Source organism: Euleptes europaea, chromosome 12 (genome assembly GCF_029931775.1).
Source record: "Euleptes europaea isolate rEulEur1 chromosome 12, rEulEur1.hap1, whole genome shotgun sequence".
Taxonomy (NCBI): Eukaryota; Metazoa; Chordata; class Lepidosauria; order Squamata; family Sphaerodactylidae; genus Euleptes; species Euleptes europaea.
Genome location: NC_079323.1, coordinates 33,834,599 through 33,850,244, shown reverse-complemented (window position 1 = coordinate 33,850,244; position 15,646 = coordinate 33,834,599). Strand labels below are relative to the sequence as shown.

General features: G+C 39.7%; 1 protein-coding gene across 1 annotated transcript in view; it reads left to right on the top strand.

The window, feature by feature from the left end:
• ABI3BP (ABI family member 3 binding protein) overlaps positions 1-15,646 on the top strand; it is a 166,421-nt gene that overhangs the window by 83,690 nt on the left and 67,085 nt on the right. The window contains exons 15-20 of the mRNA XM_056858638.1: positions 8,231-8,308; positions 8,800-8,874; positions 9,570-9,644; positions 12,054-12,125; positions 12,477-12,551; positions 13,568-13,642. Of these exons, the coding sequence (XP_056714616.1) occupies positions 8,231-8,308; positions 8,800-8,874; positions 9,570-9,644; positions 12,054-12,125; positions 12,477-12,551; positions 13,568-13,642 (450 nt within the window). The remainder of the gene's footprint in view (positions 1-8,230; positions 8,309-8,799; positions 8,875-9,569; positions 9,645-12,053; positions 12,126-12,476; positions 12,552-13,567; positions 13,643-15,646) is intronic.

The following is a 15,646-nucleotide window of genomic DNA, read 5'->3' as shown; positions in this document are numbered from 1 at the left end:
CAGTTATTCAGATCTGGGTCCAGATTCCCTTTCCCTGCAAACGCACAGCAGTTGTACGGAACATCGCTTTTAAATCCTTAAGGAGGCCCAGTTTAGCTCAAGACCATGGCATAGGGGGAGGAAAGGCTCCTGCTCCCTGCCCCAGCCAATGTATGTGTATATGCAGCTCCATTTCTTTGCTTGATCTCTATCTTCTCAAACTTCCCTACTTGATTTGAGACCCACAAATCTATCCAGAGGCAGATTTATCAGAGATCATTATTTGTGACAACTTTAAATACATTTTCTTGGAAAGTTTTGGCAACTTTCTCTGCCATTTTCCTCTGCAGTGTTTTCTTTGAAATTTTAAAAGCATTTCAACGATACCAGAGGGAGACATTGCTTTTTTTCTTTAGAAACAGTGTGGGAGGCCAATTCACAGTGTGTTTAAAGTTTCTTTAAAAACACCTTTGTTAGAATAATTGTTATATGTTTTGAAGAACTTTGATAGCTCTGAATGTATGTAAATAGATTCCTATTCCTATATCTTTCAGGCATGGATCATGCAATCCCCACCCCCACCCCCACCCCCGTATAATTTCCAAGGTTGTTTTGAGCACTTGTTGGCAGTGAATCACTTTTCCAATCTGCCATGTTTGCAAGAAAATCCCTTTTTCAAGTTCATGTAAATTAATACATGTTATGAATGGTGTATCTTTTTTTGTGCAATGAGTGCAACAGTAAATTAATTCTCCAGTCCATCTATTTTGAGGCTTATTTCTAAAGTTACTTTCTAATTCACAGGGGCCTTTTATGGATGGCTGTTTCCCTCACTATCACCCTTCAGATGGCTTCGGGTCTTTGTTTTGATTATGCATGCCATTTCCGACTGTCAAAGGTCGCCTCGCTCTCCCCCTGCATTTCCCAGCGTGTTACTCATGTTTTCAGGGACCTGTTTTATCTCAAATTTGAAAATGAAGGGGAAATGCAGGAGGAGAGCGAGACGACCTCTGACAGTTGGAAATGGCATGCATAATCAAAACTAAGACCCAAAGTCATCAGAGGGGTGACAGCGAGGGAAACAGCCATGCATAAAAGGCCAGGAGCTCTCACCAGTCCCAAGACTGAAAACTATAATATTGGACGGGCTTGTTACTATATTTGCTTATGGGTCAGACACAGATATATTGTTGTAAGGGTCATAAAACCATAAGACCATAAAACACAGACAATCTTTTGAGTCGATACTCTGATTTTTTCTATTTACTTTAAAGCATGGGGGTGTCTGAATTTGATCAGAGTAGTGGCACTGGGGGACAATTTACCCACCAAAGAGTTCCCACAAGGAACAGCTATAGCAACTGAATCTGCCCAGCTATGTTTTAGTTGTGAGTAGGGTTGTGCAAAAAAAAAAAAAAAAAAAAAAACCAGTAAATTTCAGGTTCAGGTTTATTGGGCCTGATTTTTTCCCCCGGTAAACCTGGAATAAGCTGAATACCCGTACCGGTAAATATCAGTATTCGGCTTATTTCTTGGTTTACCGAGAAATTCAGGTCCATTGTAGTCTATGGGGATTTTTTTTCAAAGCTCCTGTGGGAGCATTTTTGGAAGTAGAGTCCCCAAATTTGCAGCATGGCTACAAGGAACTCCCCTTAGATGAACTTGGTGAACTTTGGGACATGGGGGCCAATTTTATGGGCTTGAAAATGGGCCACCCCATCCTCCAGGCATTTGTGAGCTGAGCTGTCCATCAGTTTTCAGGTTTAGAAATTCAGTGTTGTCAAGGACTGGCAGAAAGAGCCGATTGGCAGGCCGGAGCCTCAAAGTCTGGGGGCTCCCTTCGTATCTGGGGTGCATAGCATGATGTCCATGCAAATTATCTTCCAAACTGAGGAAAACAGTTTAAATGCAAGAGAAATAAGGCACAGAAAACATTTCTTTTGGTGGCAAATGACATCCTGTGAACAGTCCTTTATTATGGTCATCAAAAATCTGATTTCAAGAGATGGTCACGGTGCAGGGAAACAAAGCCTCTACTCGGGGCAACAGTCAGTTTGACAGCAGGTTTTCGAGGGGGTGATATCAGAACCAGCCAAAGTCTCGACTACGGGTGCTGTCTGAAGGAGATTGCTCATCCGTGTGGGTGAGGAAGTCTCCTTTGGTAGCCTGGTGTGAGCAGATGTTGAAACCGGTTCTTTTCAGTTGGAGGGTATATCCCTCTGGATGGGACTTGGTAAGCCCCATCTTTTAAATAACCCTTATGCTTGATCCATATTAATCCACTGAAAGGTGATGGTTGGTCATTACATGACTGCAACCTCAAGGGTCCCAACTATGGTGCCCTAACAAAATGAGTCAAAAAAAGATAGAAAAATGGGAGAAAGCACAGAGCCATGCACCTGAGCAAAGGTGAATAGCCGGACCCGGAAAAGCTGCATAATTATTCGGCTTTTTGGGAAATCGCCTATTTGGCTTCGGGAAGCTTTCCAAATTTTGGCATTCAGTAAATATTGCCAAAACAGCTAATTTTGGGTTTATTTTCAGTTCAAATACATCTATATCCACAACCCTAGTCATGAGAAAAACATGCAATATATTCAATGCAGTGGTTGAAGTGTCCCAAAGCCTAGCCCTGCTGATTTGTGCATGTGACCCAGCATCATGCAGGTTAAATTGTGGAACTCCCTGCCCCAGGATATGGTGATGACTGGCAACTTGGAAGGCTTTAAGAGGGGAGGATAGGGCTACCGATGGCTACTAGTCAAAATGAATAGTAGCCATGATGCATACCTATTCTCTCTCCAGTATCAGAGGAGCATACTTATTATATTAGGTGCTTTGGAACACAGGCAGGGCAATGCTGCTGCAGTCATCCTAGAGGCACCTGGTTGGCCACTGTGTGAACAGACTGCTGGAGTTGATGGACCTTGGTCTGTTCTAGCATGGCTTTTCTTACGTTCTTATGTTCTTAACTTCCCACTTTTTTCTGTAAGCAGATGAAATCTCATATATGTGCATACAGTCATTGAGCACGTCCTGCTAATAGAATATAACAGGATGCTCCTAAACAAATGTTTAGACACTTGAAACTGGTTACTCCTGAAGTTGGTAAGGCACATCATATTTTCATAATGTTTTATATAGCTTATTGTGCCACAAAATTCAGATCAGGACCACATTTTTTATCTTGAAATCTCTTGTCAAAATGTGTTCCTTTTCCTTTACTTTCTTTATGAAACACAAATAAATTCCCATTTATTCATCTGTTCCAGGACACATGTGGAACACATGTATTGTACAGCTCCAGTACTAAGTATGGTTCTGATTTTCTATATCTCCATTGTCTGATCTCTGTGAACAATGTTCTATTTTATTTTTATTTATTTTTACTTAAACATTCCATCCAGTTTAATTTAGGTGATTACAATTTGCTGGTTCTTCAAAACCTCCCCTCCTAATAATAAAAAGGGCTTAATGTTTATTTACAGCAGTCCTGAGCTTGGTGGTTTTAAATTACACACATGAAAAATGTGAAGCTACCTTCATATATTATTATTACTGAAATATATTATTACTGAAAAAACATTTTAAATTAAGACTTTCACCATTAGACATCATTTTAAGAAAGTAGGACTTTGATAAGCATCTCATTCATTGGGTTGTATCCAGCAATCCATCAGCAGAAGGCACTGGAGGTCATGGATTTTTCCTTCATTCCCTTCCCACCAGAAGTTCCTTATGACCCCGGGAAAGTTGATTACCCATGTGGGCTGCAGGAGTCTACAGTGAGGAGGAGGAAAGTAAAATTGCCCTCTTGCTTGTTCTCGACTGTTCTTTTTTAATCTCCTCTGGGGAATGCCCTACCTTCAAAACCTTAACAAACCATCCTCCTCCTCATTCCTATTGTGTACTTTCCATGTCCCTGTTTCTGCCTCTGTTGATTGTAAAATGCAAGAACAGAGGCAATATTCAAGCTGGTTTAGAACAGTGAGATTATTTATTTATTTATTTGCTTGTTTGCTTCTCATTTTAAAAGCTTGGTTTGCACCATCCAGAGACTTCATCTATCCCACATTTCAGAGAACTGGCATGTATGTGAAAGCATTAAGCTAGAACTCTTTTTTCCTTCCTGTTTCCATTCAGTTACATCTCTAACAACTTTAACATGTCTTGGAAAATACTATCATGTCTTCTTCACATTTTGCAGCAGTCATTGTCCAGACATAGGGTTGCCAGTAGGGTTGTCAACGCAAGGCAGGGAAATTCCTGAAGATTTGGGGGCAGAGCCTGCAGAACTAGGGTTGGCCGCTCCAGATTAGGAAATTCCTGGAGATTTGGGGGGTGGAGCCTGATGAGGGCAGGGTTTGGAGAGGGGAGGGACTTCAATGCCATAGAGTCCAATTGCCAAAAGGGCCATTTTCTCCAGGGAAACTCATCTTTATTACCTGGGGATCAGTTGTAATAGCAGATCTCCAGCTAGTACCTGGAGGTTGGCAACCCTATGTGGAGGGAAGAGTTTGGGAAGGGGAGGGACCTCAGTGGGGTATAATGCCAAAATGTCCACTCTCCAAAGCAGCTATTTTCTCCAGGGGGACTGATCTGTGCAGTCTGGAGAACAGTTGTAATTCTGGGAGATCATCAGGCCCACCTGAGGTTCTCCCAGAATTACAAATGATTTCCAGACTACAGAGAAAAGGACATCTTAAGAGGGTAGACTTTATGGAACTACATTACTGCTGAGCTTTCTCCCCTTACCAAACTCTGCCATCCCCAGGCGTTGGCAATCCTATCCAGTCATGTTCAGTAGGTTTTATTTTCTTTCTATCCAATTGATATGGATAAGGGGTGGGGGAGTAATGCCTAAATATAAGATGTAGTTAGGCGAGTGAAAGAGAATCTCTCTGGAAGTCGCCTCCAGAGATTTCTTTCCAAGGATTTTCCTTAAGTTGAAATTTGATGATCTTATAGTGAATTGGGAATTGAGGGAATTGAGCCGTTAAATGCTAGAATGTCCAAACTTTTGGGAAGGTTCCAGTATCAGTCCCATGGAGTGAGGCTTGGGGCTTAGCTTAGAGGTGACCTTTTCCTTCTCAGGGGAATTCTGGTTCTTAGGTGCAGAGAATTCTTGTAGTGTACTTTGATTTAAAGTCAATAAGTTGGTCTTATGGGGTGGAGGAGCATCTGGAAAGAATGCTAAGAGTTTATTTAATAAATCAGTCATCTCAATAAGCTGCCCCTCAATAAACTGGACCATTCTCACCATCAGTAGACTTTGTTCAGAGAGTAGGGTTACATAGAAATTGTTGGAGTTGGTTTGGGGTCAGTTGGCTCGCCTTCCACCTGGTTCTTAATGTACGAGTGTTGTCCAGGTGGGGCGCATCAGCAGTTTTCCTATACAATGTAAATGCTTAAGACTCTGTCAAGGAGCAATAAAGGTTATTATTAAAATATGAGATGGGAGATAATTTTTCACAAAGGAACATTCAATCATATGAGCCCACTTGTATGATGCAAAATAGGTTCTCCGGTATCACTTGCTGTTTGTTAATACTAGGCCACTGATGCTACTAAATCACCCCACATAGCTTAATCACCCCTGTACTACCCTGCTCCTGGGAAATCACTATCAGATTAACCTAGTCATGTTAATTATTGCTACTCAAACCAAAGGACAGAAGACAAGAAGAAGGAAGAGACGTTTATGATCACATTCACTATAGAAACATCCCTTCCTTCTTTAGGTCCTTTTGTATTATGGTATGAGTAGCAATAGTTAATCTGTCTGTATGTGTCATGTAAACGATAATGTATTTAAAACAATATTAGCTAGTGAGTATGGTTGCACTCTGCTTCAGTTACAAGATTTCCTTAAATAATCAAAAATTGTTTTTAGTTTTTTCTCTGACTAAGCAAATTAAGATGTATTTGTAGCATTGCAAGATATTCATGTCTTGGATTAGAATCCTGCTTCCCAGTATTGCCTTTGATGCAGGCATCTTCTTAGATTGTTGTGAAATACAATGGCTTTTTTATTTTGGTTGTTCAGCAGCTGTGTAGCCCAATATATGTGGATGTATCGTGCTTGTATTCTGTCCAGAGCATTGGGTGTAATAAGTCCATCAAGCCAACTGCACAAACATCTGCATAAAATGAAATGTAGGGATGACTTATGAACTTGTAAAAGTATGTCAACCTGTGTAGGTGGCTTAAATGTTATTTTAATTATTAAGAATTGGCAAACTACTGAATTATGGCTTGAAGTATTTGAGGTGGAAAGTACATCTGTCCATCCAAAAACAGATCATAATGAATGGATACAATAAAAAGTCAAGTGATTTCATGTTTGTGGAGCTGAAAGGTTCTGGAGTAAAAATAGCTAGTGGGGGGGGGTTTCCTGTGATTTCAGCAGAGGTAGAAAGACTGGGAATAGACACAGCTACAAAAATGGAGGACTTAAGATGGTTTTTCTTACGCACCTAGATTTACCTGGGTTATTCCTCTTAATATTGTGTGCGAGAAATTAAAGTTAAGGAGGTAAATGTTTAGAAAGTATTGTTGTTCACTTGTAACTGCTTAAACCTGATGTAACCTCTTTTTAAAGTGTAGAAAATAAGTAATTTCTAGACGAGACGAAAGCGAAGGTTTCTCTTGATTATTTACTATGGTAATAAAAGCCTGGATCTGCCAACAGTTTTCTAATCAAAGTACAGCCATTTTTAAGCACTTTTATATTTATTATTAAATTATTTTAGACTGCTTTCTCAAGAAAAGCTCTTGAGGAGGTTTAGATAAAAAATAAACAGCAATAACAAAAACATCAGTACTATTAACAGAAACAATATAATAGAACAATATTTTGTTCTGCGTCCCCTAAAAACTAACAGTGACTGGAAGTTCACTATAAAATTCCAGTTTGAGTAACAAAAAGGTTCTAAAAATATACAGCTGTAGTTGTAAACAAAACAAAACAAAAGCTCCTTTCAGTATGAACTAAATCAGCATCCATCATTCATAAATAACTAGACAAACCAGGTTTTGAACCTGGAGGTGAAAGATGTGGCAGATAGTTATGGGGAAAGTCATTCCACAAAAAGAACTTACAACAGAAAAGGCCCTATGCCTAGTGGCCACCCACCTCAGCTCTGAACTTGTGAGCACAGACCAAGACTTCTCTTGCCTATACAGGAGCGGTTTAGGGTTCCTAGTTGCCCAGTATTGGTGGACAGTTCCCTGCCAATTCACCGGGCTGCCCTCAGCTGGTCAGCAGGTAGAGACAGGCCAAAGGAAGGGGAGAGCAATCTATGCACCCAGAGTGAGGACATCACTTCCAGGTTGACGTGGATTGCTGGGGGATCCTCTAGCACTGTCCCCCCCAAAATCCATGGAAACCATAGAGTTCTGAGGGGAGAGTACTAGAGCATCCCAGTGGGATTGCGGTGCTTCTGCATTAATCCAGAAGTGACCATCACGCTGGGTGCACAGATTGCCATCCCCTGCCTCACCTCCACGAAGCACTCGCTGGCTGTGAGGAAGGACCTGGCAACCCTAAAGGGGTACCAGGTGCAGCCTGGAGATCTTCTGGAATTACAACTTATCACAAGAGTGCACAGATCAGTTCCCCTGGAGAAAATGGCTGCGTTGGAAGGTAGACTCTATGGCATAACACCCCTCTGAGGTCCTTCCCCTCCCTAAGCCCGGTTCTTCTCAGGCTCCAGAATTTTCCCAGTCCAGAGGTAGTAACCCTACTATCTGGCCTCAGATAACCATCCATAATAACTCAGACAATCTGATTTCAAGTGCTTTACTTTGGCAGGATGTGACCTCAGATGTGAGTGAGGCCTACAATGTGTTCTTTATTGCAATCGTTCTTGTTGTTCGGTGCCACCCTAAATGAATGAGGTAACTTCAGCAAAGTTAGAAAAACTAAACTCCTATGTTTGACAGTGATTCAGTTCACAAGACTTAATCCAAAATTATTACAGTGCAGGCAGGAAGGAACTAAGTAATGACCACCCATCATTTGTTCAAATCAACATATGCTTTGATCGATGAAGGAAATCATTAATAGTCTGTGATTTAAACAGATTACCTCATCTCTAGCACCTACTAAACTGGTAAACTTAAAAACAATGGATAAGAGTCAGGGAAATGCATTATTATTTTTTCCTTACAGGAAAAATAGTTTTCTTCATGCAAAAACTTTTTTTTCTGGGTATTTTTGGTTTCTTATACTTGTCAACATTTCTTCCAGCAGACACAAATGAACCCATTCTGGAATCTCTCACACCTAAAACATCTAAGCTTCTTGACTGGCCAAGGGCAACACTGGGTAATGTTGTTTTTCACTGTGAATGGTCATATTGCATTTATGTTTCATCAGAAACATTTCCATTCCATGTGAATCCATTTCTTCCAGAATATAATTACCATCTTTCAGTACTGACCTTTATCATATACCTCCTGGCTTCTTAACTTCTTGCATTACCAAAAGCATTTAAACATTTCTTTTTCAATGTAGGAACATGGTTCATATTTACTTTTCTCTTCAGTAATAGGATTTGCATGGATTTCCCTATCATCATTTTCTTATCCATCGTGTTCCACAACTTTATTTGTAAAAATCACTGCTGTCTGTGTTTGGAACTCTAAGATCTGTTTCCCATCAATACCAAATGATCACTACAACAATTTTCATCAGTTAGCTTTCCCATTCCATTTTGAACTTTTTCTTCATCGTGGCAAGCTTGTTGCATGTGCTGTTTGTTTAAAAACAATTTTGATCTTTATGGGATGTAAATAAAACCTTGATGATCTTTTCAGTGCCATCTGAAACGCCACTTACCCCTTTTAAATGGAAACCTTCTGCCACTCCAGAAGGATGGCTTGTGAAACCTGGTAACTAACTAATCAAGTTATGAATGCATAGCATTTTCCTAGATAGTACCTTGCTATGAAATAACTAGTTGTTATGATGAACATGAGTACAATTACTTGACATATACCATACCAATAACATTTCTGTTTATGTTTCTCAGAAGCTCATTTAATTACTGTCCGTGGGTTTGTTAATCAAATGCAAACATTTGATCTTTATTGCAGTCATATGCAGTTACATATATGATTTGGAACTGATACTGATTATGAACAGGAAGGAAATATGTGTGACCTACTGGTTTTAATAATCCTGTTCATTTCTAGCTGTTTTTTTTTCTTTCAGAATTATATTAGATTGTTTTCTGAAACTAGATTTCTCATGAAAAAGAAACATGAATCTGAATTATTGGGTCGTGCAATTGTGATGGGACATGTTTGTGTGTGTTATTTCCTTTTGTCATCATTTGTCAAAAGGACAAGGTTCTGATTTCAACTTTGTTCATGAGAAATGGTGGACACATGTCTTATGTGCAATGAGTTTGGTATTATGGACCTAATTACCTTGAGTTTCAAGACCTTTTATTCACAGTTCACTACCTTATGTTTAAGTTTTTGGAATAAAGAAGTAATATTTCAGATGTCTGCTTTACAGTCTCAGAATGGCGACTTGCAGTTATATTTGTCTTTTTCCATTCAGTGTTTGATTTTTTTTCTAGCTTCTAAATCACCATCATCGGAGCAGGATATACCTAAAGCCTCTAGGATTACTGAACAGTTAAAAACTACTCCAGGTAACATAAATTTCCTGGAAAAGTTGTATAGCTTGCAGAAAGATTTATTTAATTTTGACATTGCAAAGAAAAAAACCTTCACTCTGCATTCAAGGTATACAGTCAAAGCATTAATTCTTGAATTTTGAAATCTTCCTCGTAGTAAAGTGAATGTGCCCATTGAATTGAAATTGTGTAGGAAAAAATACCTGCTCTTTGATTAACCTTACCATGAACCTATGTGTAAAAACTGAGGCAAAATATGTTTACTCTTGCATCAGGGAAAATATATACTGTATTCATCAACTATTTTCACCAAAAATATCACAGCTTGTTGAAAAAAATACTGGAAAATTGAGTAAAGAGGTTCCTGAAGGAAATGTTGGTATAAACCATTTAAAAGACATGTATTTCAAAAGATTAATTTCTACTAGTAGAAATCATTCTTCAGTTTATTTTTCAAGAGTTAAACTATCTATCTCATGGGGTTGACTGTAGACAATGGTGGGCTATTTTTTGCTGATTCTCCCCTACTATGTACCGTCAGTTTGCCCCTCAAGTTGTTCTTTTGCCTCTAGGGCATTTTGGGGAAATGTGTGGGTCATAGCAGGAGGGGGGAAAACAATAAAGTTCCATTCCACTACCAGAAATGCCTTCCGTTAACATAAATTATTGTCAAGATCCAACCCATGATCTAGAAGATTTCTTATTAACCATTTATACAACAAGCTTTAAAAACTCATTTTACCATTCATGTTTGCTTACCTGGATTTCCTCTGACCCATTGTAAACTTAATATGTTAACCAGAAAATTTGAGGGAAATGCTTCTAAAATATTGTACCCTTCTAAGATATTCTAAGATATTCTACCCTTCTAAGATATTGATTTGGCAGAAAAATGCTGTAACTTTTATATGAAAGCAAAGGGAGATAGAACAATGGGTTTTATTCAGTCAATCATGAGCAGAAATTCACTGGAATAGAACTTTGCCCTCTCCCCTTTCCTCCAAAGCCCACTGTGTTCTCAGTGCTGTCCCTGGGGATTCCTGCAGAACTGCAGAGAGGTCTACTACACTGGAAGGAAGATTTAAAAAATCTGAGCCTGTTCCAGTAGAAGTGCAGAAACCTTGTTAAAATGCAATCAACATTTGTTTAATACTGATGATGATAACAACAAAACCTATATATACCACTTAGAGCAGGGGTCCCCAACCTTTTTGAGCCTGCAGACACTTTTACAGCCCATTCCTGAGCTGAGGCTTATGGGGACGGCGGGGAAGAGGAGCAGTGGTGCCTCTTCCTAAGCCACTCCCCGTACACTGTTAAACAAAAAAAAAGCCATTTCGCGGCTTTTTTCTGTAACTGGGGCCTTTCGCCCCATAGGGAATAGCGAGGCTGCCCCTGCTAAAAAAAGCAGGAGCAGCACCACGATTCAAGGTGCCGGCGGAAGTGGCCGAAAGAGGATAGGGAGCTGCCTAACCAGCAGCTCCTCCCCCTGGCCCGCCCCCAGAAAGCCCCCCTGTGCTGGTGTGGCCTCTCCACGCTGCTGCCGGTGCCACGGAGAGGCCGCACCGGCGGAGGGGGGAGACGCGGTCCCGTGGTGCTCGGCTGCCGCTGGGACTGGCCTCGTCGCACGATTACACGTACCTATGCTGGCGGCGAGGTTACGCCTCCTCCTAAAGAGTTTTGGCCCAATTCTCAGGAATGGGCTGTTAGAATTCCAAAAGAAGGTGGTGGGCACAATCACAAAATGGTTGCCACAAGGAGCAAAGACAACCACAAAATGTCAGGAAGACAGGTTCTGCATCGCTCTAAAAGTCACTCTTTAACATTTCAAGCAAAAGCTCCACTTCATGGAATGTCTTTTAAAATGAACAATATATTCTTTTTTTTAAACATCTTGCATTCAAACAATCTTCAGTCACACGGTGAAGATCCTTCTGTCGTGGCAGCAGCTATTGCTGAAGCAATGTTTTTTTTTTAATTTACACTGCCAATCAAATCTCCAATAGTCAGTCAGAAGCCCTCCAGACTAAAGCTCCACTTGACCCCACCCACTTTCTAAAAGCACTTGGTGGGTTCCATGAAAGATGTCGGATGGGCACCATGAGCTCCATATTGGGTACCCTTGACTTTAAGTGTTGATAGCACTTCATATCCATAATACTGGTAGTCTTTATATCCACTCTGTACATTAGATTAATCATATTGAAGGAGGAGTCTAGGTCTGAGAATAGTAGTTCTTCTAAGGACACCTAGTGAGTTCTTGGCAAAAAGTTGATGAACATGTTTTTGTTGTCTGATATTTTAAAGATTTACAATTTTTGCAAAATTTCTTGTTACATGTCCACTTTAGCTAATATGATTCTGTTCCTAGGAAGAAAAAAACAGTAAGAAGCAAAACTCTATAATACCACCTGTGTCTTTCAGCTCTGCCGGAAACAAAATTTGTTCCTTCTACATCTAAACCTGCCCGACCCAAAATGCCAGAAACTAAGCCTGGTAATTACGTTTAATGCCCAGGTTTACAACTAGTAATATTTTGTAATTTAGCATTAACATAGCCCTATTTAAAAGCTCTTTGCAAAAATACAAAACCTTTATCTACTGTAATATTTGTGACTTTGAATCCTTGTCTATTTTACCCCAAACATACAAAGAATGTTTTCAGTAAAAACAATTGTAGTATCAAAAACATGCTGGGAATCTGAAAGAAAACAGTTTTTATATTCTTTCTATTTGTAAGCATATAGTGATCCTGAGTAACGAAAATAGGTCTCAAGTTAATAGTCTTTTGTATAGAAGTATCTATCCCCCCCTAAGATTTATTGATTGTTTTCTCTTTTTTGTCAGCAGAAAAAGAACCTCAATGGGAAACCACCACACCTAAAATTTATAAAACCCCTGAATTGCCAAGAACAACACTGGGTAATGGTTAATTAGGTTATCATGACACTATAGGGGGGTACTGTAGTAGTTAAATCTCTGTTCATTTATTGGCATGAAGCCAACCATGTGCTTCTGTCCTCGGAAGAGGGGACAGCATGCAATCCCCACCCCTCCAACTGCTGAATGCAACTTTGGCTCTTATGCTGCCCATAAGGATCTGATGATTGCCACGGCTGCAGAGGGGTGGAGGGATGGAGAAAGTGCTGCTCCATTTCCATTTATTTACTAGCTCCTTTGACCAAAGGTCTTGAGCTTAACCATAAAAAGTGCTGCTCCACAGGGTGCTTGGATTCATGCCAGTAATTCCAAACGTCAATATGTGGTGTATGGGTAGTAGAGTTCGTGGCACAACTAGCCTGGAACTGGAGTTCCTGTAAGTCAGGGATAGAAAAGAGCGAGATGCTGTACTCCTGTCTGACTTTTCTGTGCTGATGCCTGGTACTAAAGGGAAAACAACATCAAGATACGGGAATCAACTTTGCTGTACGGTGTTTTAAGGTAGCACTGTCTGATGATTTGAAATTGATTTGAGGTGCAGCTGCCAAAACGGTTAACCACCATAGATCCTTTCTTTTTCTTTGAAAATGTTTGTATGCTCTCACAATCCCATTCAGAGCCAAATTAGATGAGACAATAGACATTTCATGATTGGATCTCCTTTTTAAAAGGTCCAAATAATGGTGGCTCCTAAATCAGATTAGTGATGTGGAACCTGTGTGTGTGCATGGTACTTCCCTTGGGCCATTTTCTCTCACACACCTCTGCCAGACTGCTATATGGTCCTCAGCAGAAAACATGCAGCCTGTTTTGCAAGTACTGTAGGTTGTCCATTTGAGATATTTATACCATTCTAGGATTAGGTATGCACACACAAAAATGGCTTTTGAAAAACTCCCATTTATTTTACGAACTCCCAATAGATTTGTATGTTTGTGGTGCCAACTAATGTTTTCTCAGACACTTACAAATGGCATTTTCATTTTTATTCCTTTCAGCTCCCAGTAAAACAAAAACCACTGTTCCCAAACCCCAAATCCTTCCCCATCTGGAAGCGTCAAAGATTGTACCGGGTAATTGCTATGTACTTTCCTATAACTACTTTGTTCCACAGCAAAGGACCAGGGTTCCTTCTGACTGATTTGGATAGACATTCATAAAAGCAGAGCATATGTTGTTTACATGGACTATTTTCTTATGTAATCTAAAAACACATGATATAAATCATCCATAATCACAAGTAATATTTGGAAAACCAACTTCTGTGATTAAAAACATGACTTCTAATAGTCCAAGGAGATTCCACTAATATATTAATGCTCATGTTTTTTCATTTTATGAGTTGAATTATAATATTGTGTGAGGTAATTTGTCAGTAATTTGTCATTATTTAAATATGGCTCGTTTTTCATGTTAGAATTAGTAGGATGTTCTGGTTAATCACAACTAGCAATAAATAATAGTGTGGGTTAAATTATAAAAGTATTTGAAATACAAACAGAAACTGGGGATAAAATAAAATGCAGATGGGTTTGTCAGTTTTTATCATTCCATGCAAATATTTCTGATCTAAACAATAACTGTTGCCATTTTTATTTTCATATAAACCCGATTCACAACATTTGCTATAAAACTAGATAGAGTTATGTGGCATGCATTTCCTTTTCTTAACCTTTTTCATATGTCAGTTTGGTTAAATCTCAAATAAATAGTTCAGTTTTCCCAAGTTCCTAGAAGGTGAAACATATTAACTTGGCAGTGCCAGCTTCTTCATCCTGGGAAGCTAGACCTTCCCTGGCCAAGCTGTTAGATCTGTCTCCTCATAGCTATAACATCTCTTCTCTCCCCTTTCCAAAAGCTTAATGAAAAACAGTCAGCCCCCTTCCCAATTCCCAGCATCAAGAAGTCAGCAGGTATCCTTCCCAAAGTGAAGGCAGGGTATGCCCTTTCCTGCGCCTTCTGTGGGTCCGTTCAGTTCTTTATTCTTAAACCCATAGGACAGAATAAAACACACAATACAATACAATCATAGCTAAAAAGGTTAGATAAGGTATTAATACATGTTTCAATATCATTTGCAAATTACTTAATCTAAACATTGACTTATTCGCTAAATATTAGTCAGAAAGCCAGCGATCCGTAATTAAAATGTCTGTCACAAAAGAAGTAACATTTAATTAATATAGTTGTTCCTGAGGCAGGCAGGGTATGCCTTAGAAACCTCTGCCAAACTGGATGTGATATAAAAGATGCAAAGCATTTCCAGTATAAGAAAGGAAGGAACAGGGATCAGAGGAAATGTTGGCATGTGCCAAATGCAGCTCAAGGACTGTCAAACTTCATACTGAACATAGACAATTCGCTCCCAAATACTTTGTACTTTGTTTAATTTAATTTAATTTTAGTTTAATGTTAATTTCCTGTTTTAAGTTGAGCCCTCAACCAGTGAGTGCGATAAGTATGAAAAACGGATCCCCAGCAGTATTAGGAAATCGGTGTGAAAAATATGAGCTATTCATGTGACACCTGGGCCTGGATCACTGCATCGAGTAATTGGGTCTTTGCAGGTCATTCTTAAATGTTCTCTGAGATCCACATGCAGTGCTGATCAGAGTCCCTTTGAACTTATCATCTGTTTGAGAGAAATAATTTACATCCTTTTTCCACCAGTGGATTGTAGAAAGCAAAGCTGGAGGAAGGCTCCCCTTCCTTTTTCAATATGTTATCTGAATAAGTGATCTATACTCTAAAAGCTCGCCCTGACCTAAATAGCCCAGGCTAGCCTGATCTTATCAGATCTCAGAATCTAAGCAGGGTCAACCCTGAAACTATTTGGATGGGGGACCTCCAAGGAAACCAGGGTAGTGACGTGTTGGCAGGCAATGGCAAACCACCTCTGAATGTTGCCATGAAAATCCCACCAGTCAGATGTAACTCGACAGCAAAAAACAAAGCACAACAACTCTAAAAACTGCCCAGACCTGGATGGCCCTGGCTAACATGATTTCATCAGATCACAGAAGCTAAGTAGGTCAGCCCTGGTTAGTAGTTATGTCAATATATTCTGCATGTTAAAC